The sequence below is a fragment of the Lissotriton helveticus genome, chromosome 5_1, assembly GCF_964261635.1.
Source record: "Lissotriton helveticus chromosome 5_1, aLisHel1.1, whole genome shotgun sequence".
NCBI classification, from domain to species: domain Eukaryota; kingdom Metazoa; phylum Chordata; class Amphibia; order Caudata; family Salamandridae; genus Lissotriton; species Lissotriton helveticus.
In genome coordinates this window covers 419107647-419134552 of record NC_136065.1, presented here as the reverse complement: position 1 = coordinate 419134552, position 26906 = coordinate 419107647, and the positions used below count along the sequence as shown (strand labels likewise).

The following is a 26906-nucleotide window of genomic DNA, read 5'->3' as shown; positions in this document are numbered from 1 at the left end:
CGTAGTGCTCAAGGGGATGCAACCAATTGAATTTGCAAGTGTAAAGTAGTAACTGTCATAGGTGTAAGACATTTCTGTCACTTCCTCAATATCATAATCATCATGGTAGTCCTGTCCATCCCGAGGGTCATCAAAGTAGTTATTATCAGAATGACCCTGTGAGGCTGCAGCATTCTGAGCCCTATCAGCCCTACAAGCTCCAAGACCCGGTTTACGAGCACCACTTTCTCTAGAGACTGCTACTTTCTGCAAGAGACCAGAACACACTATGCCAGTGACCCTCCTCCTAACAATACACTCACTGATTCAGCCCCAAAGGCGTAGTATTTGGCTGCCTACCAGTGCCTGGAAGCTGTCGGGCAGGACCGCCACGTCATCTGCTATTCACTCTAAAAGCCTGCTTCAACAACACCTTCGTCTTTAAATCATTATGCTTTTTCTCTGTCCTCTCCTTTTCCTCCTTATTCCTTTGCTCATAATACTGTGTCATTTTCAAAATAACAGAAGGGGAAGAGGTGGACCAAGTACTTTCAGAAGCCTGCAATCAAGTTGCAATTTCAGGAAGTAAATTGGAAATAAATCTATTATCAAACAACCAAACACCTCCCTCAATAGACAAATCCTGCCCACTGTAATCAAAAAATGTGTCTTCAAATCTGGTAAAAAAAAATCAGACACACTCTCATCTTTCTTTTGTCGACAAGCCGACAATTTATCCCAATCTACTTTTCTCAGTGGAATAAGAGAATGCATATATGTAATAATGCGGCCAGGCAAACAAGTATCTCAGCTCGGGGTTTATCATCTGACTTCCTTTCCTGATCCCATCCTTTAATAACATCCCATGTACCTCCCAACTCCGCAACATGTTCTTGTGTGTGCACCTGCCTCCAAATATGAACCGGAACCAGCAGACTAAAAAACATTTGAATATCAGCAAGAGTCTTCACCGCGGAAGAGGCAGCCTCAGTCAATTCTTTATAAAATGCAGTGGGATTTTTCCTAGGGTCAGGCAGATGAGTTTTAGGAGATAAAATGTCACTTCTTTTACAGAGAGTATAAACTCATTGTTCCTGAAAATGGACCTCCTCCCTCGGCCCAGTAATATTACCATGACCATCCGTTAATTCCAGTAATTCTGGATGATATGTAGGAAGAATCTTCCGCATCGGAAACTAAGACATCGACCTGAGACATTTCTTATGTAGTCTTCCCCTATAAGCTATTATTGTCGTGACATTAGCAAAAACTTGTTCTGGCCCCATTTCACTAATATACACCCGATCTCTAATATCATATAACGTTTGAGGCGCTTCCGCTTCGAACTACTGTTTCCAAAGACCAATCAAAGTATCAGACATGTGTTTAAGGGCATGCTGCTGTATAAAGGGCTAACATTTCACATAGTCGCCGAGACATCCTCTACACTATAAATAAGATTGCAATCCCACTGTACAGCCTGATTAGCTACTACCTGTTTCTCATCATCTCCCACATCAGATCGCACTAACGGTCCCATGCACTCCTTCAATTTCATCCAGTCTCTATCCTCAAATCCATGTACCAGTGTCCCACTACTTACTAATGTTGGAGAATGAAAAACCATAATGGGAGAAGCAACAGAAGTAACAGGCACTATCGTCGCTGATAGTTGTGTAGCAGGAGAAAGAGCTGGCTTGAGGGACGCGGAGACAATAGGTGTGGCAGGGGCACTAACAGTCACAGTTACCACAGACATCAAAGACACAGAAGGAGGAGGAGGAGCCAAAGCCACAGCCATTGAAATGATAGCGGTAGATAGATACAGGTACAGAGACATTATAAGCAACGGTAACGGGCGGCTGCGAGGACACAGGGAGAGTAGGATATATCATTTGCGGGGCATATGGAGGTGTGGGTTGGGAGTCTAACAATTCTTACAAAAAAGCATCATCTTCTTCCTGGACCAAAAACGATCTATCAATGTATAATCAAACCCTCCTATCTTTACATTCAACTCCTATCTCCTGTTTTTCCCGGTCATAAGCTACATCTTTCTGAGTCAATATCTGCATTTTCCCTTTCCGGGCTTCTTTCTCTGCCTTCAATTGCCTCTGTCTAGCTGCTTTCTGCCATGTTCTGAGGGAGACTAACATGGACTGCCTACTGCATCTCTTAATCAACTGTTCTTGTAAATACTCAATTGTTTGTTCATCAAAAGTGCCCATTAACGGCCACTGCAACTCAGCATTGTCCCTCATATATTTGTGCCATAGTGTACTAAACATAATGGGGCCAGGACCATGCTTCACATACATATCAAAATTTGGAGTGCCTTCTGGAGGCACGGGCTGGGTTTCTTCCAATCGAGCATCAACAGAACAACAATGACAGCTCAAGGAAATCATTTTACTGAACCCAGGCATTCTCTAAAGTTCAACATTTATGCCTGGCAAAGCAATTGCAAATTCTTTTATCTCAAAAACAGTCTTCAGACCATATCAAATACAAACCAAAATGGTACCATATCCACAAAGAACCAAAACAAACTCACCTGATGTATGCATGTCAAACAAAATAATTCTCCTCTACCGACTCTTCAGACCAAACTGTCATATCCAAGGGTTTTGCCATTCAGGACTTCAGTCGGGATGACCACTGGGCGAGGCACCATCCTTCAGGACAGAAGGGTCAGCTGCGAGTACCAGCAACTCTTCCTGCAGGGATCCCTGATCCCTCTGTCCGACCTGGCGATGGCCTCGACCTCCCCTCGTCCGCGGAAGGAGATAGGTCTCTCAACCGTAGGACTCCCTTTTCGGGCACCAACTAAAAGAAATGGTACAAATAGGGTCACATTGGTCACTCATGACCACCTCTCAGCCTTCCATACCAAATGTCAGACATTAAAGAATACATACCAATGTCTATTTATTTAGTTACACTAAGAGTGGAGCCCAGTCGCGTAGCCGTGCTGCAGAGGGACTGACTTCAGCAAGCATAATGATACTTTATGTACACTTCAAAACCAATAAAAGCACACCCATCATGGAATTTTAAAAGCAGAGGCAGCTGGACAGTAAATTGCAAAGGAGTAAGTTTCGATTCTGAGACCGGGCACACATTATCTACTATTCAAGGTCACTCTGCCTGTGCCCAGCACTAGACAAGTGGCAGAAGGCCTATATTTAAAAGGAAAGGTATGCGCTAACAGTGATGCAGAACTAATCTGAGATAGAATCCTAAACTTACTTCTTTTGGTATTCACAGAAGGCATTTAGTAGTAGTAAAGTTAGGACTCCTAACTTCACTACTACTACACTGAGATAAAATCCTAAACTTACTACTTTTGGTAGTCACAGAAGGCATTTAGTAGTAGTAAAGATAGGACTCCTAACTTTACTACAGAGTTTGTACTCCTTGAAAGACGACTCTAGTAGTAATGTACAAATCAAAGTCTACATCATTGATCTCCAATGTATCAACAATACTTCTCTATATATAGTAAATCTCTAACAAATGCAGATGAATACACAGTGAGTTCCAATATCCAGGCAAAAAGGTTTCAGCTCCATTAACTATGGAGCACATTTACTCACACTTTGCACCTGGTTTGTTTCATGAAAATATGCAGATATTGCAAGCGTTATGTTATGTTAGTTTTTATAGCATGCTAATCAACCATGGGCACAATCAAGTGCACTGCAGCAGGTGTTTGAGGCCAGGCTTTAGGGCCTACTCAAAAAGTCAGGTCTTCAGCTTCTTGCAAAAGTCCAGAAAAGAGGAGAAGGCTCTGATTTGTTGAGGAAAGCCGTTTCAGGCTTAAGGGTTAGGTACGAGAAGGCTTGGCTTCCTGCTCTGATTTTGTGTATGCTAGTGAGAGACCAGCATAGTGGATGTGTCTGGAAGGCTGGTTGAAGTGAATTCAGCTGTTCAGGTAGGTGGAACCAGTGTTGTGGGGAGCTTTGCAGGTGTGATGAGCAGTTTAACTTGAGCATGCCTATATGGCGTGATGTTAGCTCAGCTTGGGAGGTTGAGGATTAACCTGGGGGCTGCATCTTGAACAGTTTGCAGTTTTGTGAGCTAGTTGGTAATCCCTGTATACAGGGTGTTTCAATAGTCAAGTCTGCTGGTGATAGGGTTTGAATGATCTTTTTTTTAAGCCTGGACAGTGGTCGCGGAGTTGCGCTACGCGGAGCTCCGCAAAGTGGCATAAAAACTCTGCCGTGCTACACGGAGCTCTGAAGTTCCATAGAAAAATGCAGTTTGCGGTGAATGCATAGTGCGGATCCTTTTCCGCACTGTGCAATCATCGCGAACGGCACCTCTCAAAGCGCAAGCGGTCTCTTTTTTCCCTTTTCTGCCTCTCGAGTAGATTTTTACTCGAGCGGCAGCTTTCTCAACGCGAACAAGCAGTTTGTCATCATGAGCGGTCGCGAGCATACGCGACCTCTTGCAATGAGAAACCTGACCACCCCGCGTTGAGAAATCTCGCCGGGATGTTTATTTTCCACGCTCGCCAACTTGATGTTTACGATCACGAATGAGGAAAAAGCTCGCCAGGAGATTGATTTTCCTTGCTCGCGGTCACAAACTTGATGTTGACAATCGCAAGTGAGAAAGAAAACTCTGCTAGGCTTCGCAAAACTGAGTTTTTCGGAACTCCACAAGCTCTGTGTAACGTCAAGTGTGGGAAACTCTGCAAACTCCGCGAGCAGAGTGTAGTTCAACGCCCAGAGTTAATTTTTTCCTGCTGTTGTCTGGTAGCCACTTAAATATTTTCTTCAGCATTCTTAGTGTGCTGAAGCAGGCCATGACTACTGCATTGACTGGGTGGTTATGGCCAGTTGTTGGCTACGATGAGTCTGAGGTTTATTGCTTACAAGCAAGGCATGGGAGTGTGTCCGAGGTCTGTGGGCCACCATGTAGAGTTCCATGGCAAGGCATTCTTCAAGAAGACTACCACCTGGGGTTTTTTCCCAATTGGATTTCTGGCTACCTATGTCTTTTATGTGGTGAACGTGCTCCTGGCATTGGGTTTTTTGTCCGAGAACAGTAGCCATTGTGTGTTGTCAGTGTGAGTGAGAACGTCTATGTTGTGAGCTAGTATGACATTAGACAAGTCATGTTTATGTTGAAGAGCATTGGGCCACGCGAGGAGCCATGTTGGACTCCACAAATCAGATCTCATGCTTCAGAGCTGTAGGGGGTGTATTGAAGGTTTAGTTCTTCTGGTGAGAAAGGAGTAGATATATTTGTGGGTGAGCCCATTAATGCCTGCTTTTTGGGTAATTTAGATTAGGATGGGTTGGAAGACAGGTTTGAAGGCTGGTGATATCTCTCAAAGAATGAGGGCAGCAGTTGCCCCATCAAGGATGATCCAGATGTCATCTGATGCTGCTACAATGGCAGTTTCCATGCTGTATTTGAGTGTGAATCCTGATTGTGTGGTGTAAAGTAACCCTGGGCGGAGTTTGCATAGCTGCTCTACGCAGAAGCGGACAGAGTTGCTTGTCCCGCCCATTCACAATGCGTTTTTTGCCGTTTGGGAACGCGTATTGCGTGTTTGGGCGCGCTAATTGTGTGCTCGGTAGGAAATATCGCGCAAACTTCACCACACTGTAGCCAATGGGCGCGGCCATCTTGTTTTTCACTTTTTGCTGTGGTTCTGGGCCTGTTTTTCTATCCTCCCTATATTTTTTCAATCCTGTGTTTCTAGAATCTTTTTACTGATCTTTTTTCTTTATTATCGTTCCCTCTCAATTCCTGAATGCATATTTTGCGTTTTTTCTACTTTTTCTGCGTTTGTAGTGCATTTTTCACTCTTTTTCTATCACTTGCTTTTTTATTTTCTTTTACTTACTTTCTTACTTCCTACATTTTCTTTTCCACCCCACCTACCCAAAACCATGGTGAAGAGACTTAAAAAAACTAAGGGCGATGGAAAGAGGCCGAGGAGCTGCAACCGCCTCACAAGGGGTGCAGCCACATGCTTTATTCTCTGAGGCGGAGGTGGCCACACTGGATTTTTTTATCCAGTGCCACCTCCCCTTACCCTGGAAGCAGACGGCAGGCCTGTGTCTGGGTACGGGCTCCAGGAGCATCACCGCCGCTAGGCGAGGGTGTGCCAGGCAGTGTTACGCTGCTCTGGGGCCCGACGCACCCATAACCAATTGATGCACTGGTGGTCCGTCATCCGGGACCAGGAGCAGGAACTTGTTGGACTTGCTAGGTTTTGACACCCTGGGGCTTGGTGAGTAGCTAATTATATTACTATTGTGTTCTTCTGTTCTGTGTTATTGCGAATATTTTTTTCTCTCGCAAATAGCTAACATGCTGCTGCTGCTTACATGCAGGTAACTTATGTTTAAAAATCTTATATTATGTGATTGTTACTTCCAGGCAGGTGCTCAGCGCTACTAACTAACCGTACTTGTTTGCAACTTTGCGCTTTCCTGGGCTGGTTATCTAAGAGAGGTTCGAGAATTTAAGTTATGTAATACAGCTAGGAAATACTCCAGTCCTTTCCTTTGTCCTATCAAGCTGTCCTGTCTCCTGTCACTAAGATGGTGGTAGTAGTTAGTTAGTTAGTATTATTTGGTAATTTAACAGCCTGCGTGACGCATCCTCTCACATGACTTCAGTCCTAGTAGAACCTTTTGTAGTTCGTATGGTGAGTGAATAGCAAAAATCCAATTTGGTGTATGCAATATGCATGTGTCCATCTATGCATTAAGAAGAATAAATGCAGACTTAGTAATTGGCCTGTCAAAGGGGGCTGGAGTTGAGACTAGGAGATGATTGGGAATGAGATTGGAACTTAGAAGCAAATATAATTTTTTTGCAATTCATTCCAAAGTCTGGAATAGGCGGGTTGGGTATGTTTAGGATTCAGGAATCGGAATTAAACAGTGGAATAATCAAGATAGGATGGTGTGCGACTGCAATACATACTAGTTGACTACTACTAGTCGAATAAGTCGATCTGATTTAGCATAGGTCAGTGTTATTGCAATTGCCGTTTCCTGTCTAAAAATATTTTTAGTGCATTTATATTTATTTATGTAACAGAAATCCTTTTTTGTCTCTTTAATTATGTCTACAGGATAAGCATCCAAGGGCACGAAGAAGATTTGGGTCTGCTGGCAGTGCTGAGGCGAGTGCAGGACCTGGAGGGACCTCCCAGGAGCAGCCTCAGGTGCAGATGGCTCTGCTGCTGGCCCCAGTAACTCCTCTTTGTGTTGTTATATTAATATTTCCCTAACTTTTACTGCTCTATTATTTCCATTTCCTAAATTTACTTGTTTCACAATCCTCTACAATCTATCTGTTTTTAAATTATTGTTTTTGCTCCATTGCTTACTACTAAGTACCAACAATGTTTCTAGTGTCTGTTTTTTTTGTTGCATCAAATCAAACTGCATCTAACTAACCTTTGTTCTGACTCTGTATTAGTCTGTCTGATGCTTGCTTTTCTCTGGGTTTCCACTCAGCTTTCCCTCTCCCCTTATATGTGGATTGCCTAGTAGTGGTACTGAAAGACTCAAAGAAACCATTGGTCCTAGGCTACTAATAGTTCTAGTAGTAGTAAGGACTCCTTACTACTACTAGTACCAGTAGCACTTATCTGCTGTGCAGATTGCATGCTGAAGTAAGGTATTCTACGCAGGTTTGTGTTACTGTCTCATGCTCAATCAGTAAATGGTGGTCACTCACGTTGGACAACCTAAAGTGGTGTATTTTACTTTTTCTAATCCAATTGATTACCGTGCACCATGGCTGGAGGAATTATGAGGAGGAGGAGGACGGCACCATCATTTTCCAACTAAGAGAGACCTCATGGCCGCCTTTTCAAAAAATGAGATGCACCAATAGCTCCACACTCTGAGTCCAGTCCTTTGGGTTGTCCTCTTCTTGAGAGCCTTTTCACAAATTGCCACCAACAAAATTCCCAACCAGATATTATTTTGTTATTTTTGATAGGACAATACTGTCTACTCTACTCTAGTATCCGTTTTGTAGATAGTGATGTGTGTGGTGTATGTATGTATGTATTATTAAATATGTATTTTCAATCTTGCTAATGAAAAAAATAAATAGGGGAGTCATATATGGCATCTAAAAAATGTGAAATGTTTTTTTCCAGGCGTACCGTCCACCAGTGCCGGGGTCAGCGGTGAGGGCCATGTCACTCCAGAGGGAGAGTGTGCGGCAGCTGCAGGGGGTGAGCCAGAAGCAGTGGTGGGCAGTGGTAAGTCATATTCCTTACTTATTGAGAATGATGAATACACTCACTGCAAGAGTGTACACTCCGTACACTGTACTTCTGCTGAGACTAGGTTGTTGTGAACACTGAACAGTTGAAGAAGACACCCTTTACTTAACATTAGCATTAGCTAATGTTAAGTAACTAATGGCCTATTCCATTCTATCTTCAACTCAGCAGAGAAAGTTTTATGACGAAGATAAAGAGTCAGATGACATGTAATATATGACAGAGAAGGATGCGTGGGTGAATGAAGGGGCCCCGGGATGCACATAGGTGGCTGATGAAGATGATAGGATGCAAGGATAGTTGAAGAATGGGTGAAAGAAAGCAGAACGGATGCCTGCCTGGGTGGGTGAAAATGTATGGGTGAAAGGAATCCTCAAGGGGGTTTGAGGGGTCAAACTCAAAGGCAAGCAAGGATGCATGGGTAGTGGTTTGTTATATCCATGACAAATGTATGTTGTCAATGAAAGTTTATGATCATCATGTTTGGTTGGATGGATGCCTGGATGATATCATAGTAGGTGAAGACAGTGTCAGACTGGATGAAGAGAATGTAAAAGAAAATTAAACCGTGCTAGAGTACCAGAGCCAAGGGTCACCTTCGGGTCATTAGAGTGTGTGGTCAGTATGAGTGTGCTTTTTCAGACAATGGCAGTGCCGCCTCCTGGCTGCTCGTGGTGGTCTGTGTAGGTGAACTTGTGGCCTTTTTGGATGGGGATGGCGATGTCCAGCCCGTAGCAGAGGTTGCTCCCATGAAGAAGACGATGTCTGAAGAGGTGACGTCGAGGAGATCCCAGATTTCTGTTGCGTGGATGTTGAGGAACCACATATTGAGGAGGATGCAGTTGAGCTGGTCGGCTGCACTGTTGGTCGAGTGGGCAGCAAGAGGCGCTGGTGTGCTGATGTGGCTGAAGGTGTGTTTGCAGTTTTGACAGGCGCAGGGTTCAAGAGAACTCTACAGTGTTGCTAGATGGCGGGTGGTGTGCCATTCAGGGTTAATGGCGAGGACGGTGCTTGTGTCACAGCAGTGGAGTATCCAAAAGGAAGGGTCCTTGGTGCTGGGGCAGCCTTGGGGTGAACAGACTCTGACGGGCTTGCCTTTGGCACACCAGTGGTACCCCTGCTATGCATGGCTGCACAACAGCAGCCATTATGTGGTGTTGCGGGGGGACTGGACAGCTGGGAGGTGGGAAACGTGGGAAAAGACACTGGAAGCAGCAGGGACATAGGGAGAATGGGTTGTAACTATATTTTTAACACATTTTTATCTCGAGGCTGGGTCCCACGTCTTGTGTGCTCCTGCTCTCCTGATTCTGCTCCCCTAAGCTAAACACGATGTTGCAGCATTGTGATTGTTCTTGAACGCTGTGACAAGGCATTCAGCTAGGTGCTGGAGGGGTGAGCATGTTCTCCATGCAGGCTGTATGGCAGCCTGCATTGCAAACAAGGAGGTGCGCATGACTGCTTTTGGCAACCTGAGCGGGCCTACCAAACAGTCATTGCGCACTTGAGTGTGCATACCACTCTGCCCCTGCCCTGCTCCAAGATGCGAGCAGCCCCACTCACCCTATCACCTGTAAAGGAAACATAGCATGAGTATATCAGAAAGTTATCTTCATGTTATGTTTCCTCTTCTTGCACTCCATCATGAGCGGATGAGCTGCCACTGGGAGTGCATCACCCACAAATGCTAGGCCTGGGCTTGACTCGACCCCCGGGCCGCCTCCGCTATTCGCACCATCTTCAACTCACATGGACATTGACACTGTGGCACAGTCTGCTGCACTCTGTCCAAATCTGTGAATCAGCCAGCAGTCCGCTGGGAGACCTGTTGATGCAGGTGATGCAACAGGGTCCCCTTATGAGTGAAGTTGCAGCGCTCCTGCCTCACAAGTTTGGCGCAGCTCAGGTGCTTCACCTTCCACAGCGTCTAACCAGTGCATCATCCTCCAGTCTGTGATGCAGAGAAGCATCCCACCATGGGTAATCTCCTCCATGCACCACGATGTAGTGGTGGTGCGTGGTGTGTGATGCAGACCTCCCTACTTGGGTATGCGGGAGCAACGTTCATAGCTCCAAGGCGCACCAGGCAGTCTTCTCACACAGGTCAGCAACATGTGTCCATGCAACCTGGCAGACTTCACAACAAGGTTATGGCCTTTGCCGATACCTCAATGTCTACGGCCATGGCCCAACAACTCCACAGTGCCTCCACATCTCACTCCAGGTCCCAGATGCATGCCCAACGCGACCTACAGACCCCGGGGACTGCCCACGCTTTCAAGGTTTTAAATGGCATGGTATTGCAAAGAGTGCACAATGATAAGTGATGCATCACTGGTTTTGCCCCGCAATGTGCATCTTTTCATGATTGTAGCCCTGAATTTCCTATTCCCCTGGGACTCCGGCTGGTCATCCTGGCTGTTGGGGGTTGGGGGGGGGTTGTTGATCTATGCTGCACTTGGTCCTGGCTGCTCCATTCTGCATTCCATTGGTTTTGTTTCCTACTTGTCATTGGAGGTGGACTTATAGGCTATTTTTACGGCTAGAGGCAAAAAAAGTCATGCTGGACTGACTAAGGTGTGTTTTTGCCGCTAATGGGCCTTTTGTCAGTTTTCGCCCGCTAACGTCAGAATTTTCTATTGCATTCATGCTAGTGTTAACAGCAGTTTTCACTGCAGCTACCTGAAATTATCGCCATGTAGCGACGTGTTGTAAATACATCACTAACAGGGCGATAGTTTTCGGTGATAGACCGTGCTAAGAAAACTGCTGCTAACTAGCGTTAGCGTTAGTTAGCAGCAGTTCTTGTATATATACCCCAGAGAGTGAAAAAAGAGTGAGAGAAATGGCATCAAGAAGCAAAAAGAGAGAGAGAGCAGAAGCGAGTCACAGAAATAGAATAAAGAGGCAAAAAGTGCAGGAAATACAGCACAGAAATAACACAAAGAGGCAAGGAGAGTGAGAAAAATTGCACAGAAAAGTCGAGAAAAGTCATAGGAAGAGTCAGAGGAAAAGTCAGAAAGAGGATAAGGCACAAAGAGAAAAAAGGCTCAAAGAGAAATGACATAAAGAGTGAGAGGGAAGGCACAAAGAGTGCATAAAAAGACACACAACACCACAGTACAAGTGAAAGAAAAGGCAGAAAGTGAGTGAGAAGTGGCAGCAAAAAAATCACAGAAAGAGGGAGACCAAGGTGAGAGAGAGAGAGAGTAAGATGGAGAGATTGAGGTGGGTGCCTCAAAGTGCTGGAGCCTTGACCGGTCGAAAGTCCAGAGTAGGCTGCGCCTATGCACCAGCCTAAAAATGCAGCATTTGGATTTACTTGTCAGCAGAAAACTTATTTTGTACTGTGAAGTTGCTGTACAATAATGCAAATTTGTGCTAGCTTTCCTTTATTTAGTGTCAAGAGTGCGTGCAATGGTTGGTACATGGGCATTCTCATGCAACCACATATGACTTCTGACCTACTGCCCTATCTATTACATTTGTAGAGATGTTTTGTGCCTTTTTGAGTGTGACAATATCTTGTAAAATTATTTTGTTATCCACACCTTTCCAGCTTTGAATTTTGGTATTTTAAATACCACTTTAAATCTATAAATAAATTGCAGCCAGAGAGGAACCACTGTGAACATCGCTTTAATTTACATTCTTCATTTTACATAGATTTTGCTGATTTTAGTTTTAAATTAATATGATCCCTGAAGTCAAAACCTAATTGCGTGCTGCCAAAAAGGCTGTCAGGTAGAAAATAAAAGGTGATAGAAATCATGGAAAATCCAGGAAAAAAGCAACTTCCTTATGAAGGCAGGCATGATGTAAAGGACAAAGGCTACAGCTGATTTCCAATTTAATTTAGTTTGCATAATGAATGCAAAATAACTCAAAGACATTCACACTTCAAGCTATAGCTTTTAAAACTAGATACAATAGGAAAAAATATTCACGGTTTCAATATTCAAGTGAGTTAAGGAAAAGGCTAATTACATTTGTCAGAATCTGTATCCTATGTACATGAATCTATAGTGCAGGTAGAAGATGATTTTATATACAACATAAATTAGGGAGAAATTTGGTAAAGCACAATGTGTCATCTTTGGTGACTTCTTAGTTCTGACAGCAAATAAAAAATACAGATAAGTAATTGGAGTTTATCTGTGCACAGTAAATAATGGTATTCGTGCTCCTGGGTTATGACTTCTATACTGTTTTGCATTCATGTACAGATGAGCCTGATTAGTTCCTTTTTTGAGCAGATTCTGGAAGTGCTTGTAGTTTGAAAGAAACAGTTTTTTTGTAGATTTACCCCCACTTTTTGCCCCCATTAGGACTACTACATTCTAGTTTTTAGTGCATTGAAGCCTGCCAAGCTGGCTCCAGTGCCACTGCCATCTCCTTAAAAGTGACATATGTAATTAGTACCCCCAATTTACAGAGTCCATGCCCCCATTTTAAGTCCCTGGTAAGTGGTACTGTGGTTCCCAGGGCATGGATGGTTAAGGGTACTCAGGGCCTACAGCACTGGTCGTGCCACTGTGAGTGACCCAAGCAAACAGATGACAGCGGTAACAGTGTTCACTGCTCCATTTCAACTTTGACCTCACCATGTGTGACAGGGTCACAGCACTGCTCTTGAGTATATGTCAGTCACCCCTGCCTCCTTCTTCCCAGGAGGCAGGGTGCCATATATTAAGAGTGTAGACATGTAGGTTGAAGCTTATATGTCTCTATAGTGGCTTTACCATTGAAGCACACTATAAGTGATAGGCGGTCCATAGGCTAACATGGGACTTGCACCCAGGCATTCCCTGGTTGCTAGCTCCATTATGGTACCACTTAGATATGTCAAGTTTGATATCAGACTACATGGCTTCTTTCCCCTGACATGAAACTGGTGTCAGGTGGCTACCTAGTGGTTGCCCACATCATTACCCTAGCTGACATGTGCTTTGGCTGGCAAGCCAGGGTTTCCCAGCCGCAGCGGCCACCCAGACAGGTTTATGATCTCCTGTCAGGCAGTGTGAGCACTCCCTTGAATCAGAACAAAGGCTTGGACATAAAGGAGGTTACACCCCTTACCCAAAGTGGGCTAGTGAAGTGACACATCAGAGCGGTGAGCTTCAAAGGCTTCACCGCCTCTCATATGCATCTGGGCTGTCCCCCTGAGGACACAGGTTTCCCCCTTGCCCCAGGCATGCCTGGACCCTTGCAAGGCAGGAACTTAGGTATCCAGGAAGAATGGCCACCTAAAGTTAATTTCTGCCATCTTTAGGAAAGCAGAAATAGTGGTCTATGGGTAGAATAGTTGACCCACATCTCTGGATGTCGTCACCTTAAGGGCAGACTAGCTGGAGGGACTAGCTGCTCATTGACTATGAGCTCCAACACCCCTAGTTCCCCATAATCTAAGATTTAAGGGACCCCCTGACACCAGAATCACCATCTACTTCAAAGAAGGAAACCTGTGTCACTGACAATAGAACTTTGCCCACCACCACAAAGCATAAGAGAGTAATTGTGTCTCTCACCCTTGGCTAAAAATGGAACTCCCAAAGTGAGGGAATGCTGTGGAAGCAAGAGGTACCCTCAGACTTACTTGGATTGGTGGGACTGTTTCATGAAATCTCTTTGGAAACAGAACTATGCCTGGGATCACAGAACGTCAGTACATAGGGACGGATTAGGATGGACTTTCATCGGACCACCATCCTTTCGTAAATTGGACCGCCCATCAGGCTATCGGTGGTTCTGCTAAAGGCATTAGGATGCAACCGCCAACCCGCCGGTTGCAATGCCTATATTTTGTATTGCGGCGGGTGATGCTGGCTGCAGCACACTATGCAGTACAAAAAGGGGACCCTACACTTAACCCTGCACTACTTGGCAGTCACCATGCAATGAATGCCACATGGTGCAGGGAAATGTATGGGGCCACCATAGGTGTCCCCCAAAACCCACAGCTGAGGGCCAGGGGAGAAGGGGGTCCCGCTAAAGGCCCCGTGAGTCCCTTTCCACTTTCCTGTTCATGGAAGTGTTGACTGCCATGAAACGGCAGCCGGACAGGGGCATTGTAATCACTACGGCAGGGCCTGGCGGGCAATGCCACCACTGTAGGGAATACAACTCCCTCTAACTGGCTCCTTGAGCCCATTGGATCCATGGTGGTCAATTTATCTGACCGCCACCTATCCACCTGCCATCCAAATGTGGCTGGCAGAAAACATTATTACGATGGCGGTGGGACCGCCACCTATGGGCTGCTCATAATCAGTCCCTTAGTCACCATACCAAGGAAGTACCTATGGGCCCAAATACTGACTAGCTCATAGTGCTTAACTTGCCCTCCTTACCTCCCAGCGTGACAGGTAAGTTGGCACTCTCTAGTCATCTCAGGGAATTGTGGTAGCAGATCGTCACCTTTTGTTCTCTCAATCATACATGTGCATAATTAACAAATAAAAGACAAGAGGAAAGTTTACAATAGTTATTCAAACTATTGTGCTTTGTCATTTAGCTGCAATTAGAAAACATGTGAGCACAATGATATACTACAGGTCTACAGGATTAAAGCTGGGCCCCATGCCTGTCATTTCCATTAGCTGGTCTGCTTCTCAGATTGCGCAAAACTGGCGTTCTCATTATGGGCCCTTTCCTCTGCTAGAAAATCCTCCTCCCTCCTTTCAAGTCTCAGCTTAAATGATAAGAATTTCCTTCTAAAAAACAGCCGCGCATCCCTCTATTATGTCTAGGTGTTAAAGCCAGATGACAGAGAAAAACAGGGCACAATGTTTTTCGACCTTGTACAAAATGTTCAGACTGAAACCTAGCAGAGGAGCTGAATAATAAAACAGGATAGCCCCCTGCAAAAGTACAGGTAAAACAACACTCTACATCTAAAGAATCACTGGCCCTCGGGCCCTATGATAGATCCCATAAAACTAAATGGCAAAGTACATTCTGGGAGTTGTAGTCTAACCAAATTTTCAAGCCACTGCCACTTTCCCCTGGACTGCAATATGTCATAGTTTCTTTTCGTTACTTTCACTACTACCAAGGCTTGTTGGTTACTAGTCGAGTAACTGGCCCCTTAACTCAATGCTGCATTAGGAGTGCACTTCACAGCACTTCACATAACCCGCGACCGACGTCAGCAACATCCCCACCTCTTTTATATTTGTATTCCCTTTCTGGTGGCATCAGCCCTATGGTAGAAGCAGCTTGGGCGTGACCTCCGTTTAAAGACCACTGACAGTCAGGACAAAAATGCACCTGGACTCCACGGGCCAGGTAATATTGAACTGACAGTTGGGCCCTGGTCCTGGGACCCCACGGAACTCTACCCTGTGAAGGTGATGGAGCAAGGATTCGAGGAAAAGAAAACTTGCTCGGATCAACTTCTCGTTAACAGATACTAACAAATAGAAATGGTATATAAAAGAAAATGAACATACACACGACATCAATTCATGGGGAAAAGGCTTTATGCTTGCTTAAATAACAAAGAATAATCCACTACATAACTGAAATCCCACTTGAAACCGAAATTCGTCTTGCCCATGTGGAAACCAGACCAGCGCAAATAACCATGGGAGGGGGAAACTCTCAGGCATGCGTAAGGAATCGCTAACTGTAGGTCTCGAGGCACCACGTGCCTGGCATATGCTTGCCTGGATTTAAAAAGAGCTGTCACTGCTAATGCTTATACTTTACAAAGAAGAAAATAACATTGGATAGAGTAGAAGCGGGTGGTGAACAATGATAACAACATATTTGAGAAAATAACATCTGTTTATGATTACTTTATTAAAAGTGTACGTTTGGGCCTGATGTGCTAAGCCAAAGAAAAAAAAATGGCAGTTGAAACGCAACACAAGTTAAGTCTGCGCACTGAAGTTTTGGAGTGACCTGATGACCGGATCATTGACAGGCTGCCAAGAACCACGGACAGATGCCTAAGAACGCTCTTCAACTGTGGAATTATATACATTTTTTATCTAATTTGTATTGTGAAGGGTTTACAAGACATAGAATTAGTTAAGAAATAAAGAATGACAGCATGAAGTGATGACAACTCCCCTGCCCATGCCCAATCACAGTCACGAATACTTGTAACTTTTGAGGGTAGGACATGTGGAAATAAAGACTATAACTAGAGTGATTTAAGTTAAGGAATTGAATTGAGATTGTGTTGACGTCGATGCTGAGTGAGGTGTATGCGAGAGCTGCTACGGGAAGAAGAACAGACTGGGAAGATTCAATCTTGAAAGACAGCCTAATTAGATTATAGAATTGAGGAAGAATATTGAGGAGGGAGACAGTGTAAGAGAGGGATGCGCTCCGGTCCGTCGGGTTCTAGAGAAGTGTAGTAAGTATAATCTTATCCTGCACCCGTCCTATAGTCTTTTTCTCCTGACTCTTTATCAGGTGACCTCCACCAATCCTTTTGGCCAGGGGTTGGATTTCCTCATTTGGCTCCTCGGTAAATATATTCCTGTTTTGAATTTGCATATCTTTTGCAAAGTATGAGTTACTGTGTCTTTTGTCTCTTCATCTATCACTCCTAATGCATTTGATTTGTTGAATGTGTCTGTAAATTGAAGCTAATTTATAAATGAATTTTTCTCTCCCATGAAAATTGATGGAGTTTGTACTGTGAATCTGTATAAATGAGTGTTCATTTTGACTGAGTTATTAGATAAAATTCATTGAATCTTACCCGGAGTCTGTGATTATTTTATTAAGAGTTATAAGTTAATTTAGTTAAAATTGTTAACATCACTATCAACTACTTGACTAATGGTCCATTGACCGAAGGAAGAGTGTTGATCTGTGAAGATTAGTTAGGCATTGACTAATCAAGATCAAAGTGAATATAAAACTTGAGCCCCAGCGGAATAGCCAGGAGACTTGAATGTGTATTTGGGCCGAATTTGAATTTATTGTTGACTGTGAAGTGTTAATCCCTGGTAAGCATGGGCGAATTTTGCGAATACGCGATTCGCAAACTTGAGGATTTGCGAATTCGCGATCCGCAAAATTCACGAATTTGCGGATTTTTATATTTTGCGTGTTCGCGGGGCGCTTTACGTGTTCGCGGGGCATTTTGGCATGTTCGTGGGGCGCTTTGCGTGTTCGCAGGGTTTTGTTTGGGCGAGACCGTGATAGGCCCTCTGGTTCATCACTGCCACCCTCTTGTTTTTTATGCCCTTCTGCCCTCTGTACCACTCATTTTTGTGCCTTTCTGCCCTCTGCCCCACTCGTGTTTGTGCCCTTTTGCCCTCTGCCCCACTCGTTTTTGTGCTCTTCTGCCCTCTGCCCAACTCGTTTTTGTGGTCTTCTGCCCTTTGCCCCACTCGTTTCTGCCCTCTGTCCGACTCGTTTTTGTGATCTTCTGCCCTCTGCCCAACCGTTTTTGTGGTCTTCTGCCCTCTGCCCCACTCATTTCTGCCCTCTGTCCCACTCGTTTTTGTGCTCTTCTGCCCTCTGCCCAACTCGTTTTTGTGGTCTTCTGCCGAGTTTGGGGTGATTAATGATTGTGTAACTGAATTTGAGCTTCAACTCGAGCACCTGCTTTACTTTATCTATTAGTGCTTCCTGTTGAAGCGGACTTTTGTAACTATTTTAGAATGGCTCTGGCAGCTTGCTGGCAGCTTGCCGGCGCCATTCTAAAATAGTTACAAAAGTCAGCTTCAACTTTTGACCCAATCCGTTCCGCTCGCGGATTTTGCGGGGAATTCATGAATCTCGCGGATTGCGAATTTGCCGAAAATCCGCGAGCGGAACGGATTTTCCGCCCATACTTAATCCCTGGTTTTCCACTGGATCAGTTTTACTGGTAGCAGAGTGATGGTTATTATCGATTAGTTTGGTAATTTTTGATCATTGGTTATTGATTATTGATTTGACTAATTGACTATATGTTTAACACTTAGGGCCCGATTCTGATGCGGGTTGGAAAGCATTCCCACCCAGGGCCTGATTCTGATGCAGTTAGGAAGGCCTCCTAATGGAATTTGCTCCTTCCAAATAGGATCGGGAGCGACACAGTGCCCAATTATGATGCAGTTAGGAACATGTGGTCCCATTGAAGGCACTGGGAGTCCAACCAAATCGTATCTGGAAGCATCCGGATGCATCGTACTTGGTCGGTCGGACTCTCCCGATACGAGTGGGTCGGACACCATTTCCAACCTGATTCAATCGGGAAGCATTTCCAACCCGCATCATAATCAGTCCCTAAGAGTTAGTGTCCTGTTCTATGTTGTCTGGAAGCACACGTACAGAGATATATGGGAATCCCGGGAATAGAAATTAGAAGAGTGTGGTAAATGGAAATCACATTGCAGAAAGTTACTCGTTTATTGTCATAATACTGAGAAGCTACGCAGGCTGGCAGTATTATAGTAGGGACTATATTGTATAAGAGTAGAGTGTGAATGACAGCAGAGGGCCCGCCTGTGAATCTTTGGCCTTACCCAAAGGAGGAGTATCCCTAAAGGAGTAGCAGGCACTCCCCGAGCTTAAGTGAAGGGTAAACAGTGTTTTTTACTCACATTGACAGGAAGGAATTTTTCTCTTTGTAGAGCGTGGAGAAACTATCTTTGGTTTAGTGGAGCAGACAGAGTAGCACTGTTTTTATGTTGTTACTAACAAGAAATTTTAACGAAAACAGACATTGTTATATTACCTTGTGAAGGGAGGGTCAGTAGCAGGAGCTGACGTCACAGAGAGCCGCGCTGGTATTGGTTGAAGCAGCGGGCATGAGAAGAACTGCAGATTGTAAAGGGACTGACGTCACAAAAGCTGCGCTGGTATTTGATCAGACAAGAGGGTATGCTGTTAGTTCTGATTGGTCAGTAGACAGGTAGCGTGCAGGTATTGGGTGAAGAAGGAAATACGTAGTAAGCTCTGATTGGTTTGTTAGTGTGAGTCACACGAGCATTGGACGAGTGTTGAATAATATGTTTAGTGAAAACAGGGAAGAGTTTGTGGATTTTGTCGAGTGAATTAAGATAAGCGAACGAGAACAATGAAGTTGATTAATAAGATCAAGAATTTCTTTAGAAAGGACAAGCGCATAGTAACTAGGGAGGGACTTCTTATGCCACCTCCTAATACACATGCCTCTTATATGATGATGGAAAGCGGATATCATATGTGTGTATGGTTGGAAAATTGGGTGGAGTATACGAAAGTTGATGGTGTTTTAGCTTTCTCTGAACATGGGACATTTAATGTAAGAATTCTTCAGAATTTGAGAAAGATGAATTCATTGGAACCAAATCCTAGGTTAACACAGTATGAGGCTCTGGAAGAATGGGAAGTTGAGGCATTTGAGCGTGAGAAATACAGAGGACGTATGAGAATCAAATGAGAATTTTTACCCAGATACCCATTTGACACTCAAGGAGATTAAATGAAAAGATGGAGAAGGGCTGTAGTAACAGAGGGTTTGTATTCAGTATTGGTGGCTAATGAAAATGTAGGGAAAAAACAAAACACCTAGGTGTGACAGGGATAGGGTGTAATGGATCTGATGATGAGTTATTAGAAGATATGTTGATAAAGAGACCTCCACCTTATCAGGAAAGTGCTAGAGATGCAACTCCAAGTGCCCCCATGATGGGAACTCCATTGGTTCCACAAGTTCTAAATGAACCAACAGTCATTCGAGCATCACAAGGAAAACAAAGGGATGCATAGAACAAATCCAAAGATGAGATAATCCAGAAAATAAATCAGTTAGGCTTAAATGCGGAAGCACTAACAGTACCAGTAACGATTTGTCCTGTTATTTCATTGTATGGTGATAAATGAGGTACACCACAGTCACAAAATGTGGTAGCTTCACAGAACAGTGCTAGAAAGGAAATAGTCATGGTAGAGGATCAAGTTAGTGAGTGTGAGTCGAATGTGTCATTAACGGATCTCCCAAATATTGAGGCTGTGACCGAAACCCCAAAGAGAATTTCACCCATGATTGTGAGAAGAAAAGTACCAGCTGTCACTTCAGTGGCAGGAGCTTCTGCTGGATTTTCCCCTGAAGATCTGGAGGAATGGGCAAAAGGATTAAAACAGACGAAACCCAAAACTATAGATGTAAGCAAGGTAAGGGTGGATTTAGAAGAAATTATCATTGGTACAATAAGTCTCGATAGACTAGGTTCATATGAAGATGAAGAGTTGTTGTTTCTATGCAAGAGTATAACCTGGAGGACAAAGAATTTGCATGAGAAAATAGCAGAGGTAGTGTTAGAATTTAGAATAGATGAAGAAAAGTCAAAAGTACTACAAAAACACATAGAGCTGAATTTACTGAAAAGGACTTAGAAAGCTTGAATGCATTAGGAAGGAGATTACAAATAAAGGAATTGATACACCTTTTGAAGAAATGGAGAGACATAAACCAATGGAGAAGTAGATGGGCAAAGAAAAGAGACGAATCAGTTGCAAAAGTGGTATCTACATTTCCGTTGAAAGAAATAAAATAGGATGAAAGGATGTGTCCGATGAGAGAAGATCCAGGTGGTGGTTATGTTCATGTTCCATGGAGTAGACAGGATGTTTTGTCATTTACAAAGTAAGCCTATCGATGATATTCTGAAGTAGGCAAAACACTGCAGTGATGACATTGATGCAAAGCATAACAAGTTAAAGGAGAAAATCATGTGGGCACAAGTGAAGATAGCAGAACTTCAAGAAGCAAATTCTGGGTCTCATAATGATAATCAGATGAATGGACAGAATCAGAATAGTCAAGTCTCGAATGAAAGCAAAGGAAAAGGACGACTGAGTAGAGAAGAGGCAAGAAAGAAATATCCTTGTCATGGGTGTTGAAAGCTTGGACATTGGAAGAACGAGTGTAGAAACATTCAACAGAATAATGGGGTGAATCAAATTTTTTAAAACCACTGATGCATAATGGAGTGGTTTTGAATCATTAGCAACAGCAGCAGATAGTTACTCCTCAGTTACAGGTGCCTTAAGCCCCTTTTGCCCAACAATGTGAATGCTCAGGTACAGAGATACAGTGTGAACACCGGATTCCAAGGGGAAGTTGGTAAGAATACAGACTGTTCAACAATATTGGATGCAGAGTGATGTGGATGAATCGGGAATGTTGCACAGACGGTGCCCGAGGGGGGGGAGGAATGCGTACTTGGCGCACCTAGTGGTAGATCAGTCAGGTGCATTCATTGATGGGAAGGTTGAAGGCAATGATATTACTTTCCTTGTGGGCTACCCGTTCCACTGTAAGAACAGCAGAAATCCCAAGTTGTAGGAGTCTCAAAAAAGCAGATTAGGACACCGATCACAAACCCAACAGAAGTGAATATTGGAAATTTCAGAGACATGCATCGATTTGTGGTATGTGACTCGAGTCCAGTAAACATAATAGGTAGGGACTTGTTGTGCAAGATGAATTGCACCATCTTTTGTACGGCTGATGGTGTGGCTTTCCAAACACTGGATGAAGATGTAGCTTTCAAAATGATGCTAGCTAAACAGGGAACAGAAGTAGATGAGATGTTTTCACATCTTACTGAAAGTGATTTACCTGATGAATTAAGAGATACAGGGCCATATGTAGGTGGGGTAATACCAGTCGGTAACAGTGAAATTCGGTAATTTTCACCGTTACCGACCGGTATTTAGGGATTTGAGATGTAGAAGAATGCAAATAAGGAATCGGTAATTTACCGATTCGTTATTTTAAGGAATCGGTAAAATACTGATTCCTTATTTTGAGGAATCGGTAAATTGTATTTCCGAAGGAGTATCACATTACTAAGAACAATTAAATGAGTGGCATTAGTAAAGGACTAACAAGAAATAGAAGAGCAAGCTTTTAAGAAATCGTAGGTGATATACTCAGTGGATTGATACCGTTAGTTGGAATCACATTACATTCTGATTAGAGACATCTATTGTCCACTATAGTTGAGGGTTTATCAACAGATACCGCTGGAGGATTCTCAATGATCAATACTGAAATGGTTGCGATCAGATCTATGGTTTTGCAAAATAGACTTGCCCTTGATATTCTTTTGGCAAAGGAGGGTGCAGTCTGTGGCATGTTGAAAGTTCAACAGTGCTGTACATATAACCCGGATAAAAGTAAAGGTATTGAGGGATATATCAAGAATATTACGAAGATTCATAATGAATTGACCCAAGGTTGACGGTGCATGTGAAAATTTAGTAAAAGTCTTTTAAAAATAGGAAACTGGTTTTCCACTTTTGAAAGTAGTTTATTAGGAAAGATATTAATCCTTACGATTTCAAGAGCATTAGTGATATTAATGATAGTAATGACCTATAAATGTTGCAAGGGAAAAATGAGAACAAGGTCAATGATTAAAAGGAAGAACAAAAGAATGGGAAGAAAAATAAAATGGGAAGATATAGAGTTAGAGCAAATGAGAGACAATTTATATGGTCAAATGAAAGAAATGAACATAAAAGAAAAATTAAAGAATGTGTAAAAACTAACATAGACAATAAGATTTAATGTTAAACTTGGCAATTGGTAATGATAGGTATTTTATGATGGCTCTGCTCTAAAATTCCATCAGAGGGGGGATTGATAGAGCAAGGATTCGAGGAAAAGAAAACTTGCTCAGATCAACCTCTGGTTAACAGATACTAACAAATAGAAATGGTAGATAAAAGAAAATTAACATACACACAACATCCATACATGGGAAAAGGCTTTATGCTTACTTAAATAACAAAGAATAATCTGCTATGTAACTGACATCCTGCTTGAAAACGAAAATCGCCTTGCGCATGTGCAAACCAGTACCGCGCAAATAACCATGTGATTAACCCATGTGAGGGGGAAGCTCTAACGCATTCCCAAGGAGTCGTTAACTGTAGGTCTCGAGGCACCGCATGCCTAGCATATGTTTACCTGGATTTAAAAAGAGCTGTCGCTGATAATGCTTTTGCTTAACAAAGAAGAAAATAACATGGGATAGAGTAGAAGCGGGAGGTGAACAGTGATAATGACATATTTGAGAAAATAACTTCTGTTTATGATTTCTTTATTAATAGTGTACATTTGGCCCTGAGGGAAAAGATGGCGGTTGAAACGTAACACAAGTTAAGTCTGAACACTGAAGTTCTGGAGTGTCCTGATGACCGGATCATTGACAGGCTGCCAAGAACCAAGGACAGATGCCTGGGAACGCACTTCAACTGTGGAATTATTTAAAAATTGTATCGAATTTGTATTGTGAACAGGTGTGAAAGGAAGTGGTACCGAAGAAATATATCAATTGAATGGGAAGGGTTTACTAAACAAAGAATTAGTTAAGAAATAAAGAATGACAGCATGAGGTGATGACAACTCGCTTGCCCATGACCAATCACAGTCCATGTTTCACAAATAACTTTTGAGGGTGGGACATGCAGAAATAAAAGACTATAACTAGAGTGATTTAACTTAGGTCATTGAATTGAGATTGTGTTGACGTTGATGCTGAGTGAGGTGTAGACGAGAGTGGCTGATGGAAGAAGAACAGACTGGGAAGATTAAGTCCTGAAAGACAGCCTGATTAGATTGAAGAATATCGAGGATGATAAGAGAGGGATGCGCTCTGGTGCGTCACCGCAGACAAGCCAATTGTCCCGACCTGGTACTTCGCCACCATCGAACACATCACCCAGACCATGAAAAAACCGACTCAGGGGCCCCAACGGATCACTGCCCACCGCACATATTTCACAGGGCCGCCGCTGCCACCATCGCACCCGAACTAGGAAGGACCATCAATGCCTCCTTCGGTGTCATCCCAGATGACTGGAAGCGGGCAGAGGTGAAACTCCTCTTCAAGAAGCCGACCCGACAGACCTGAAAACTACCGGCCCATCTCCCTCCTCCCCTCCGAGGGCAAAGTCACTGAGAGACTCATAAACGCCCAGCTGACCGCCTTCATCAAAGAGAACTCCATCCTTGACGCCTCACAATATGTATCCCACAGCAACACAGCACCTGCCCTCCTCACCGCCATGGACGACATCTGCATACTACTCAACCAGGGACACACCACGGCCCTTTTCCTCCTTGACCTCTCTGCAGCCTTCGACACCGTCTCTCACCGCGCGCTCATGGCCAGACTTCACAACGCAGGGATACAAGGAGCTGCCCTCGACTGGATTCAATCCTTCCCCCCTTGTAGAACCCAGACTCACTCCCTTCCTCTCCAAACCCACTGCAACAAAACTACAGAGAACCCCAAGGATCATCGCTCAGCCCAACATTTTTCAACATCTACATGGCTCCCCTCGCAGCCATCGTCAGACAGCATGGGCTGAGCATAGTATCCTACGCCAACGACACCCAGATCATCCTCTCACTCACAAAGAACCCCAAAGACACCAGACTCTGCTTCTACGAAGTAATGAAGGACCTCGCTGCATGAGAGACAGCTGCTTGAAGCTCAACTCAGAGAAAACTGAGGTCCTTATCCTAGGCCCCTGCGCCTCCGCTGGGACAACACCTGGTGGCCCCCCACCCTCGGAAAGCCACTCACTCCTACAGATCATGCACGAAACCTCAGCATCATCCTCGACTCCACCCTCTCCATGAACCACCAGATCAACGCCGTCTCCTTCACCAGCTTCAACTGCCTGCGCATCCTCCGCAACACTTTCAAATGGATCTCCCTGATTGCAGAAGGACCATCACCCACGCACTCATAACCAGCAGACTGTACTACAGCAACGCTAAGCGTGGGCGTAAAATCCGTTTCATTCTCGGAATTTGCGAATTTTTGGCAAATTCACGGTCCGCGAATCGCGCTAATTTGCCCAAAAATCGGCAAATTCGCAAGCTGCGGATTTTTTTGCTTGGTCGCGCTTGAAAATTACAATATTGCTCGCGCGGCGTTGACTTACCGTGATTCTGAGTCCGCCGAGTTGTTTTTCTCCTGGTTTGCGTGTGCTGCGCCATTTTGGATCTTGCTGCATGATCGCACAAGAGTTTTTTGAACGCAATTACGTCATCGCGGCTCGCCATCTTGCACAGCGAGAGTTTGACAACGCGAGTACATCATAAGGGCCCCGCGATTACACATTGCGGGAGTAAACAATGCCGAACAAGTAGATGCGGCGTGCAGCTGACTTCCGGCGGGAGATTTGAACAGCTCGCTTTTCCGAAATTGCAAAAATTGCAATTCTGCACAAGAAATCCACCGCAGGAAGCATAATCCTTCTGAAAATGATGATTTTGATCAGAATAACTCCTCAGATTGACATTTGGCTGCACTTTTTGGTGCAAGGAGTCCATTTTTTGGGGGGGGGGGGTGGGAGGAAGGAAGTGCCCCAGAGTCTCCAACTTCCTGTTCCTGTCCAGCAGGCTCCTCCCAGTGCTTTGTGCATGTCCGGGTCACTTTTGATTTGGATCTGGAGCTGGAAGGATTACTTTTTGTGGCTGCTGCTGGATATTTGTATTCGAGGACTTTTTGGACTTTGGAGTTTGGATCACTTTTGGACTTGAGATTTTACAAGTAAGTTGGTGTTGTTTGTTTGGGGCATTGCAGTTGCTGCAACTACAGTTTTAAAACTTTTTTCACAACTTCAAAAAATATATATTGTGGGTAGCCACAGTATCCAGTAGGCCCAGGGTTAGTCATGGGTGCATGATACAACTGTTTCTGTGATTTTTTTTTAACTTAATTCTCATTTCTGTCTTGGAAATTTAGCTCACTGTTACATGTTTATTTTTTGTTTTCTAATTTTGGGGTGCCTGTAAAGCCTCACTAGCCAGTAGGCCCAGGGGTAGTGAGTGGTGCATGGACCAAGTCTTTCTGTGGGGTGTCTTGAATTTAAATATCATTGAGGGCATGGATGGCATTGGATTGTGGTGAATTTTGTGTCTTTTTTGACTTTTTGGTGTGTTGTTGGGGCCTGGCCAAGTGGGTGGGGGTCATTTTGAGGCCTGGTACAGGCAGGGTCTGGCCATATGGTGGGGGTCAAGGGGCCATTTTGAAGCCAGGCAGTGTGCTCAGGCCTGCACCCAGTTTGCCTTGCTTTCAACCATTATGCCCAGGGATAGTGAGTGGTGCATGGACCTAGTCTTTCTGTGGGGTGTCTTGAATTTAAACATCATTGAGGGCATGGATGGCATTGGATTGTGGTGATTTTTGTGTGTGTTTCGACTTTTTGGGGTGTTGTTGGGGCCTGGCCATGTGGGGGGGGGGGCATTTTGAGGCCTGGTACTGGTAGGGCCTGGCCATGTGGTGGGGGTCAAGGGGCCATTTTGAAGCCAGGCAGTTTGCTCAGGCCTGCACCCAGTTTGCCTTGCTTTCAACCATTATGCCCAGGGGTAGTCAGTGGTGCATGGACCTAGTCTTTCTGTGGGGTGTCTTGAATTTAAACACCATTGAGGGCATGGATGGCATTGGATTGTGGTGATTTTTGTGTGTTTTTCGACTTTTTGGGGTGTTGTTGGGGCCTGGCCATGTGGGTGGGGGACATTTTGAGGCCTGGCCATGTGGTGGGGGTCAAGGGGCCATTTTGAAGCCAGGCAGTGTGCTCAGGCCTGCACCCAGTTTGCCTTGCTTTCAACCATTAAGCCCAGGGGTAGTGAGTGGTGCATGGACCTAGTCTTTCTGTGGGGCGTCTTGAATTTAAACATCATTGAGGGCAT

At 44.2% G+C, this 26906-nt stretch overlaps 1 protein-coding gene across 1 annotated transcript in view; it reads right to left on the bottom strand.

Moving 5' to 3' along the window:
• Positions 1 to 26906, bottom strand: part of LOC144752486 (protein ABHD15-like) — a gene marked incomplete at its 5' end in the record, with an annotated part of 84599 nt that overhangs the window by 14489 nt on the left and 43204 nt on the right. The window contains one exon of the mRNA XM_078640401.1: positions 20250 to 20299. Within this exon, the coding sequence (XP_078496527.1) occupies positions 20250 to 20299 (50 nt within the window). The remainder of the gene's footprint in view (positions 1 to 20249; positions 20300 to 26906) is intronic.